We start from the raw sequence: 11,399 nt of genomic DNA on the forward strand, positions 1-11,399 counted from the left end.
GCCTGAGAATATTATGATAATCTAAAGATTATTTCTTATATTTATAAATGTATTTAATTAAGTAAAACATATGACTTCTAAGATCAATTCATAACTTATATTAAGAAAATTATGAAATGATCAGAAATTTATATGGATCGTTGAGCAATTGACAATCATATCTCCACAATTCATGAGTCACAATTCACAAATGGAACAATGAATCATTAGTTATTAAAAGGCAGCATATATACAGTTAAGAATATTGCACTTCATTAATTCCAACACCTTCTTTAGGATACAAAGTTTGAGTTTACAATGCAGTATCATATATTGACTTTTATGGAAATAATTATGTTCATGGAAGTTGTGTTTTAAAATCAATAAGATATTATTAAACTGGTTTAAACACTACAAAAAAGACATTAGATAAACATGTCATCCGAAATTTTTTTATCGGGATATATGGTCACTTTCGACATATTTAAATAAATCCCGACTTTTTTCAGTTTATAAGGAAAACATTCAGAACACATGTTCTTACTTCAATTCCTTTTAAAGCAGTCACCATCTGATCTAAAATGGCACTAAATGACAGGGTTTTATCTCATGTTTACAAGATGTTGTTGTTGTTGTTGGTCACAACCACACGGCCGCAGTAATCTCCCCTGGTAAACGTCATATGTTCAGTTTTGTGACCTCCCGGGACAGGGTCAAATTTGAGCCCTGGGAAATAATTTGAACAAATTTGGTAGAGAACTATTAGATATCACAACATACCAAATTTAGTAGCCCTAGGCTCTATAATTAAGAACAAGAAGATTTTTTAAGTTTGCACAAAATAGGCCTTATTTAAGCATATGTTCATTTTTGTGGCCCCTGGGGCAAGGTCAAATTTGTTCCCAGGGGCATAATTTGAAAAAAAAAACAAAGTAGTAAACTATTAGAAGTCACTACCTACCAAATTTGATAGAAATAGGCCCAATGGTTATGGACATGAAGATTTTTATAGTTTGCAAAAAATGGGCCCAATATAAGCAAATGTTCAATTTTGTGACCCCTGGGGAACGGTCAAATTTGATCCCAGGGGCTTAATTTGAACAAACTTGGTAGAGGACTATAAGATGTCATTACATACCAAATTTGTTAGCCCTATGCCATACGGTTATGGACAAGAAGATTTTAAAAGTTTGCACAAAATAGGACTTTTATAAGCAAATTTTCGATTTTTTGACCCCCCAGGGCGGGGTCAAATTTGACCCCAGGGGCATAATTTGAACAAACTTGGTAGAGGACTATTAGATGTCACTACATACCAAATTTGGTAGCCCTAGGCCCAATGGTTATGGACAAAAAGATTTTTAAAGTTTTCACAAAATAGGATTTATATAAGCAAATGTTCAATTTTTTGACCCCCCCCCCCCCGGGGCAGGGTCAAATTTGACCCCAGTGGCATAATTTGAACAAACTTGGTAGAAGACTATAAGATGTCACTACATAGCAAATTTGGTAGCCCTAGGCCCAATGGTTATGGTTAAAAAGATTTTTAAAGTTTGCACAAAGTAGGCCTTATATAAGCAAATTTTATATTTTTAACCCCCCCGGGGCAGGGTCAAATTTGACCCCAGAGGCATAATTTGAACAAACTTGGTAGATGACTATAAGATGTCACTACATAGAAAATTTGGTAGCCCTAGGCCCAATGGTTACGGACAAGAAGATTTTTAAAGTTTGCACAAAATAGGCCTTTTAAAAGCAAATTTTCACTTTTTTAACCCCCGGGGCTGGTTCAAATTTGACCCCAGGGGCATAGTTTGAACAAACTTGGTAGAAAACTATAGGATGTCACTACATAGCAAATTTGATAGCCCTAGGCCCAATGGTTATGGACAAGAAGATTTTTAAAGTTTGCACAAAATAGGCCTTATATAGCAAATTTTCAATTTTTTAACCCCCCGGGGCAGGGTCAAATTTGACCCCAGGGGCATAATTTGAACAAATTTGATAGAGGACTATAAGATGTCACTACATACCAAATTTGGTAGCCCTACGCCATACGGTTATGGACAAGACGATTTTTAATGTTTGCACAAAATAGGCCATATATAAGCAAATTTTCAATTTTTTGACCCCCGGGGCAGGTTCAAATTTGACCCCAGGGGCATAATTTGAAGAAACTTTGTAGAGGACTATAAGATGTCACTACATACCAAGTTTGGTAGCCCTAGGCCCAATGGTTCTTGACAAGAAGATTTATCAAGTTTGCACAAAATAGGCCTTATATAAGCAAATTTTCAATTTTTTGACCCCCAGGGGCAAAGTCAAATTTGACCCCAGGGACATCATTTGAACAAATTTGAAAGAGGTTCACCACAGGAACATTCCTGAGAAATTTCATCAGAATTGGACCAGTAGTTTAGGAGAAGAAGATGTTTCAAGAAAAAGTGAACGCACGCACGCATGGATGCACGCACGCACACACGACGGACACAGGACTATGACATAAGCTAAAAACCATACGAAAATTTTCGTGAGCATTTCTTTTCAGGACCATCCGACAAACTACCAATATTCCAATATTCCAGCACAATTAAAATTTAGGTAGGTAGAAATTAAATACTTGAATTGTAAGATTACTTGTTTGTGCTGTTTTCTAAATCTCTGGCGTTACTGCAGAATTTTTTTATAAATGAGCCACGGTCTGGAAAAAACGAGTTCAGTGCATGTGCGAAAAGTGTCGTCACAGATTAGCATTGAAATCCGCGCAGACAAATCCGGGACAACACTTTCCGCTTTACGGATTTTGTAATCCCTTCTAAATTCTCATTTAAAAAACACTGATCTAGGCGGAAAGTGTCGGCCCCGATTAGCCTGTGCGGACTGCACGGGCTATTTTGAAGAAACTTTTCGCACATGCATTAAGCCCCGTTTGCTTAGAGCACGGCTAAAAAAATGACCTTCTAACATACCCATTGTTCCAATAGAATGGTCCCTTCTTCAAATACCTTTAATACTTAAAAATACTGAGCAGTTCTTATCACCATTTTGTACTTTATGATAATACTCCAAATCGTGTGCTTATGAGACTAGAGTCATGATACTTAACGAGGTAAAAAAAATTCTCTTACATATTTTGACATTTACATTAGTGGTTATTTATTCCTCGCTCTTTGTTTAAACAAGAATTCTTATCCGATGATTTTAATACGAGCCTCGCTTTGGGAAAACGGGGCTTAATGCATATACTTAAGTATCGTCACATATGAGTCTGTTCCGTTCGCACAGGCTAATCAGATACGACACTTTGCGGTTTAATGGTATTTTTCGTTTAAAGGACGTATCATTTTATAAAAATCCAGGTCCTGTCTGTTTTTCGTTGTGTTTCATTTTTTGCAATAGTATAGTCCCTGCATGTAGATTCTCGGTCATCGGACTTTGTAACAAAAATAAACTTTAACAAATGAAACTATCATTTGATAAGTGCCCATGTGTGTATTATTACATCATACGATCGTTTGAGAAACGAGCAGGTAACTAAGCTGCCACAATATTTATGTTTTATTCAAATATGGTTCAAACGTAACAATTAATTTTATATGCTTTTTACTCTATACAGTATTTTTCGATGCAATACTGATCAAGCATCGTAAAAAAAACAATAGTTATTAATTAGATACTTAAATAATTAACCACTTTATATTCCAAACTACACTGTATGTTGTGAAATCTTTGAAACATAACGGCATTTGAGATATATAATATTTATCTGTTTTTATTGTTAAAAATAATAACAACATCATGCGTGTTATTATTTTTTAACACACCTGAAAGAGTTTCCGATGCAGCATGATGCAAGCTTGCTGAGCTTTCGTTTTATATGACCTCAATGAATGAAGAGAAATCTGTGTAGTTTTTAAATATACATCATATGCACTTTATAAAGAATAAAAAATTGCATTACCTGTGTCCTAAATAAAATTCTTTTAGGCGATTTAATATTCAATTATTACTATATTTGCGTTCACTATCTGATAAACTGACACTCTTAAAAGGTTGGGGCATATCTATAATAAAATACTTATTAAATGATAAGGTGTATATTCAGGATTTGGAACTTTCGACCATATTTGATTAAACGAGTTCATAAATTTTGTGTATTATCGAGCTTTAGTAAAGACTGTTCTTTTAGTACCGAAAACAACTAATGATAAAATGTGATGAATATTTTCGTGTTTTAAATATTTATGTATATAATATGTATTTCAGTAAATGGTTCCATCAAATTTTATAATAACAATAATAATCTAAACAAAGCATATCTATTAAATTTGTTAATTGAATCTCAGTAAAAAAAAAACATCAGTAAGTAACAAAAAATGTAAATGAGTATGAATTTAAAAAATCAGCAGAAGCGAAGCCGATATGTTGTAAGTTGTTGGACGGAGATACTAAAAGCTATTACTATATTTGTTTCCTTCGTAGACATAAAACGACGTTCGAACGTTCAGTCTGATATTGCGTGTCTGATGCTATTAAAACGTCGAAAAGATAAACGACACTTATAAAATGCTTTTTGATTATATAAAAATATTTTATTTCATTTTTTTAAACAGCGGAAAAAAATACTAAAGTGAAATGTATCCACATTAAAAAATAAACACCTTATTTTAAACGTGGAAGTAGTATGCGGAACGAATATTGAAACGCGACCGTTATTTTCGTATGTCGGCATGCCAATTAAACGTTTGTTTCAGAAAGACAGTTTGGAAATGTGTTTATCTTTTGTTTATAATGTATATTCAGTATAATAACAAATTATTGTTTGTAAAACTGTTACTTCTTGACCGGCTACTGAATCTGTTACAAATAATCATTAAGGAACACATTTTTTTTAATTGTATCGTAGTGGTAATTACGTAGATAACATACAAAAACACATTCACTATTTAAAGGCTCAATTGAAAAGAAATGAACAGAAAAATAAATAACTTGAAAGTGGACTTATGGCATACACATTTCTCTAAATAAAGACAACCGGACATATTTACCGGATTCTCGTGATGTTGCTGCATACTTACAGGGGAGTCTTATATACTTAGTTTTCTTTGTGCATTTTTATTAACATATTATTACTTTTCTTAACATTATTATGCGGTATGAAAATTTGATTCGTTGTTTTTACCAAATAAGCAAAGGTTCAAAGCGCCCGTAACTTCCGTAACTTCGGCATAACAATAAATCGTTTGTTTCAGAAATACAATCTTTACATGTAGTTATCTGTTGTAGATTGTGTATATCCAGTATAAAAACAACTTATTGTGCGCAAAACTTTTACTGCTTGACGCGCGTTCCCAGTATAGTTGGAAAGTATAGCGGGATGTCGATAGAAGACCCAGTTATGTGGCGACGATATAAAACTCAGTTGCGGGGTGTGTGTATTATTCTATTTAACGCCCGGCAACTGGTCAAGAGTCGAATATTTTTTTCATATTAATATTACAATCGTAATATTAATAATTATGATAATACTTATAATTATTTTTTTATTTTTAACATCATCATCATCATCATCATCATCATCATCATCATCATCATCATCATCATCATCATCATCATCATCATCATCATCATCATCAGTACCAATCATCATCATCCTCACCAATCATCATCATCATCATCACCAATCACCATTTCGGAAACAAACTATTCGGCACTTGAAATAATAAAAGATAAGCATGTAATGTTTGAAACAACCAATGTTTGGATGAACTTATATGTTATTTCCTCAAAACAACCGTCTCAAATAAAAAAATTTAACAAAAGAAATAAAAGAACAATTAAAAACCTGTATATATTGATCATTTCTCTAAAAAATCATATAATGTATTGCCTTTGCACAACTCTTTCTATCCACTACAAGTCCACTTTCACCAACTACAGAACTGGTTTATAAGTAGGTCTTCCAAAATGTGTCACATCAAAGTTATATACATGTATCAGTATCGTTGTGGCAACACGCTATAAATTTTCTTATATTCAATAAACACATATTTTTGAATCTGCAATTAACACTTAATGCACTGATTTGCAAATCGAGTCCGTCATGTACTTCGAATTGCTAAAACTTATTCCGAATCTTACTAATGTAAGTATTTTCTAAAATCAACATTGTAATAGTATTGAACAGGCTTTACCTTTTTTGGTTGCTCATTCCACTTATATTGCAAGTCAAATTGATTGTATTGTGTTTTAACTGGCGTGGCACTTGTCTTGTACTTTTTTTGATAGTTGGATTGCCATGTACCTTTCGCTTTCTAAAAAGGCACACACTTAGTTACGCGTTCTATTTTAAACCTTTAACTATCGTTTTGTTACCGGGAAATAGAAAGCGTTGTAATCCGTTTAAGGTATACTCTTGATACGTATTTAAAATGCACGTTTAAAAATTACACTGTATAAAAATACCATCAAATGCCTTAAATTACTGTGTTAAATATGTGAGAAAACAATCGCAGCAGTGTATTTCACCTTAGATATAATAACTTAAAACTAGCAATTCATCACATATAACATACTGCGTCAATTGCAAAGCAATATAAAATGTTAACTCCTGACCTCTAATGACAAAAAGATCTTCAATACGTTCGTACCAATGCGGAATTCATTCACAACAGTAATGTCTTGTAAAACCGTCTAACATAGGTATGAGCTGTGTTTTTTGTTTGAAAGTCAGAGCATAACATGTGCATAAACAAGTTAGTTTCCGAAAGGGGATTAACACTCTTATATCTTCAATATATAAATTATTATAGAAAAAAAACGTCGGGAAATTAAGATACTCGTGATTTGTGTTTTATTTGAATGTGCATATGCGCAAATACGGTTAAATATCAGATAAAATATTATCCATGCATACCCAATCTCGTAAGTCAAGTAAATAAACGACGCATTTGTGAACGCGCTTCTTTCAATAACTTTTTTTCGACGTTTGCGATCTTGAAAAAAACGAGGGAAGCATGCACACAGAAAAGCCTAAAGGGCGTATTCATTTACAATACATACACATATAAAGTGTCTACGCGGTAAAAGATACGCGCTTCTTCCTTACGAAAATAACAAAAGCGACGCCGTTTTGTAAGTCAGTTACAACTAACCTCACTCAAACGAAGTTAAGTCTCGAATACGCATGCCCTCCACCCCTGTTAAGTTACATATTATAACGACTGATAAGACATAAATAAAGTAGCATCAAATAAACATGCCGTAATTGAAAATTAATTGAATGTTTTCGCCAGCAAACGTTTAAGTAATATCATACGAAAAACAAGTTTCCAATCATAATATGCACAAACTTGGTATGACAATGCAGCCGCGACCACCACAGCACAGTCTGCCGACGATGTAAAAAAATACACTGGCCTTTGCCGAATGTCGATGCCAGAGCTGGCTCGACATTCGTTTCAGCTCGAGATTCAGGACTTTTTCCGAATGTCGATGTCAGTGCTGGCTCGACATTCGCCCCAGATGGATATTCGGGAATAGTGTAGAATGTCGATGTCAGAGTTGGATCGGCATTCGCCCCAGCTCGATATTCGGGACTTTTGCACAATGTCGATGTCAGAGCTGGCTCGACATTCGCCCCAGCCCGATATACGGGACTTTTTCCTGATGTCGATGTCACAGCTGGCTCGACATTTGCCCCAGCTCGATATTCGGGACTAGTGCCGAATGTCGATGTCAGAGTAGGCACGACATTCACCCTAGTTCAATATTCGAGACTTTTGCCGATTGTCGATGTCAGAGCAGGCCCGACATTCACCCCAGATCGATATTAGGGATTTTTGCCGAATGTCGATGTCAGAGCTGGCTCGACATTCGGCCCCGCTCGATATTCGGGACAATGGCCGAACGTCGATGTCAGAGCCGACTCGGCATTCGCACCAGTTCGATATTCGAGGCTTTTGCAGAATGTCGATGTCAGAGCTGGCTCCACATTCGCTTCAGCTCAATATTCGTGACAAGTACCGAATGTCGATGTCAGACCTGGCTCGACATTCGCCCCAGCTCGATATTCGGGACTTTTGCCGCATGTCGATGTCAAAACTAGCTCGTCATTCGTCCCAGCTCGATATTCGGGACTTTTGCCGAATGTCGGTGTCAGAGCTGGCTCGACATACGCCCCAGTTCGATATTCGAATGTCGAATGTCGATCGTCGATGGCAGTGCCAACTTCACGCAGCTCAAAGCGTAATAATCAGAATGGCACGTGTGACATACATGATCTACTGTTATTGTTTGAAAAAACAACAACACGACATGCTTGTTTAAAATGAACACAAAATGAGGTTTTTCGGAGACAGCATAAAGCCATCAAGAAGGTTCAAAAGCGCATGTCATTTTCGCTTGTAGCCATACCAATAAAGCATTTGTTTCAGAAATACATTTTGGAAATATATTTATCTGTTAAAGATTTTGAATTGTCCCTTCCACTCGTTCAATGTTTTTTTGTTTAAGTTTGGACCCGTCGTGTCGCGTTTTTTTATATCTTTTCCGACTGTTTCGGCATCTGAACATACAACATCGTATAAGATCTTTTCTATAATGTCTTTCTTAACTGCGTACAATATGTTAAAAGCGTGTTTTTGCCGCTTTGCAGTTTTTTAGGACGCTCTCTGGGCGCCGCCATTGTTTTTTGACAGTTAAACAAACCCGATAATCATTTTATATAAGCACCGAAAAGATCTTTAATACGCGAAAAGAACTCAATAAAAATCGATACGAACCGATGTAAAAATAATATTCGTTACTTGATTTTGTAATTCTTGATGGTACGACAAGATTTTAAAATAAATACGTAACGGACTTGAAAACAATTCGTAATTACGAAAATGCGACCCTTATCTGGAGCTCTGTAGAAGGAGTAGTAATAGCAGTAGAAGTAGTAGTAGTAGTAGTAGTAGTAGTAGTAGTAGTAGTAGTAGTAGTAGTAGTAGTAGTAGTAGTAGTAGTAGTAGTAGTAGTAGAGGAAGAAGTAGTAGTAGTAGTAGTAGTTGTTGTTGTTGTTGTTGGCGTAGTGTTAACTATAATATTAAAAGCAGTATTGCTGGAGGTCGTGTTAATATTACTCGGTTTTGTTAACAAATGTTGCGCTTTCATTTATTATTCCCAGGTGAATACGTAACGGTGTTAAAAGTAAGACGAGTAGCCCTTAGCAAGAGTTGCTACTTATTGTGTTGGCTTTATTCAATAAAGACATACAATAATAATTCGCATGTGATATTATTAAATGGTGATATTTATCTTTTGACCATACATTTAAAATTGATTTAACCCATTTCTTCACTCAATAAATTAACAAACGACTTCCAATCAAGGTTGAACTCACTTAATAGCCATTGCGCACCGCTAAACCCCATCAATCAACCTTGGCACGATGAAACAGCTGCGTTGTTACATAACGTAACGGCTAATAATTATCCCTTTTACAGCCGTGAAAATTCAATTTTCACAGGGATTACTGATTCTGTTTGTAGTATCATTGACTGAAAGGGTTTTAATTTTGCCTTTGTAAAATTGAGGATATACAATTTTATTTTTATTTTCTATAGGTGTCCGTATTTGTAAAGCCTCGAATCGATAAACACAACTGTTACGTCGAAAATGAAGCAACAACAACAACCAGAACATACTACAGCTACAACAACTACTTTTTCTACTACTTCTCTTACTATTTCCGCTACTTCTACAATAACAACAACAACTACTACTACTACTACTACTACTTCTACAACTACTACAACAACAACAACAACAACAACAACTACTACTTGTCTACTACTACTACTACTACTACTACTACTACTACTACCACTACTACTACTACTACTACTACTACTACTACTACTACTACTACTACTACTATTACTACTACTACTACTACTACTACTACTACTACTACTACTACTACTACTACTACTACTACTATTACCAACTCTATTGCTACTCCTTCGACAACAACAACAAAAACTGCTACTGCTACTGCTACTACTACAACTATTAATTTTACTACTACTACCATTTTTTTACTATAACAACTTCTGCTGCTGCAGCTACTGCTGCTGCTGCTAATATACTTACTTCTACTTCTTCTTCTTCTACTACTAGTACTACTACTACTAGTACTACTAGTACTACTAGTACTACTAGTACTACTAGTACTGCTACTACTACTACTACTACTACTACTACTACTACTACTACTACTACTACTACTACTACTACTACTACTACTACTACTACTACAACAACTGCTACTGCTACTACTACTACTACTGCTACTGCTACTGCTACTGCTACTGCTACTGCTACTACTACTACTACTACTACTACTACTACTACTACTACTACTACTACTACTACTACAACTACTACTGCTACTACTACTACAACAACTACTACTACTATTACTATTACTATAACATCTACTACTAAAACTACTTCTACTACTACTACTACTACTACTACTTTTACTACTACTTCAACTACTACTACTACTACTGCAACAACTACTTCTACAACAACTATTAATTACTACTACTACTACTACTTCTACTACTACTACTACTACTACTACTACTACTACTACTACTACTACTACTACTACTACTACTACTACTACTACTACTACTACTACTACTACTACCAATTCTACTGCTTGTACTGCGACAACAACAACACAACTTCTACTGCTACTGCTACTATTATTACTTTTACTTTTACTACTACTACTATTTCTACTACTATTACTTCTTCTGCTGCTGCAGCTACTGCTGCTGGTGCTGCTGCTTTTATACTTACTACTACTTCTACTACAACTACTAATGCTACTGCTATTTCCGCTGTTGCTGCTGCTTCTACTGCTACTGCTACTGCTACTGCTACTGCTACTACTACTACTACTACTACTACTACTACTACTCCTACTACTACTACTACTACTACTACTACTACTACTACTGCTGCTGCTGCTGCTACTACTACTACTACTACTACTACTACTACTACTACTACTACTACTACTACTACTACTACTACTACTACTACTACTACTACTACTACTACTACTACAAATACTACTACTACAAATATTACTACTACTACTACTACTACCACCACCATCACCACTATTACTACAACTAATACTTCTTCTTCTACTACTACTTCTACTACTTCTACTACTACTTCCACTTCTACTACAGCAACTACTTTTACTACTACTACTAGAAGTTGTAGAAGTAGTAGTTTTGATATAATGAAAAGGTTAGTCAATCATAGCATAAGCACTCTGATTTGTAGGTTTCATCATCATAATAAGCAGATTCTAAATCCTGTCGTATAGTTTCGTACCGCAAAAAGAACAA

The 11,399-nt window shown here is 35.1% G+C and overlaps 1 protein-coding gene across 1 annotated transcript; it reads right to left on the reverse strand.

Annotated features, from left to right (window-relative positions):
- Positions 1-9,848: 9,848 nt before the first annotated feature.
- On the reverse strand, positions 9,849-11,068 carry LOC127835791 (uncharacterized protein DDB_G0271670-like; the record flags this gene model as incomplete). Its single annotated transcript, XM_052362230.1, has 3 exons — positions 9,849-9,970; positions 10,198-10,421; positions 10,833-11,068. Coding segments are annotated over 3 exons (582 nt in total), but the record flags the coding sequence as incomplete, so codon positions are not given.
- Positions 11,069-11,399: the final 331 nt, after the last annotated feature.

The sequence above is a fragment of the Dreissena polymorpha genome, chromosome 1, assembly GCF_020536995.1.
Source record: "Dreissena polymorpha isolate Duluth1 chromosome 1, UMN_Dpol_1.0, whole genome shotgun sequence".
Classification (NCBI taxonomy): domain Eukaryota; kingdom Metazoa; phylum Mollusca; class Bivalvia; order Myida; family Dreissenidae; genus Dreissena; species Dreissena polymorpha.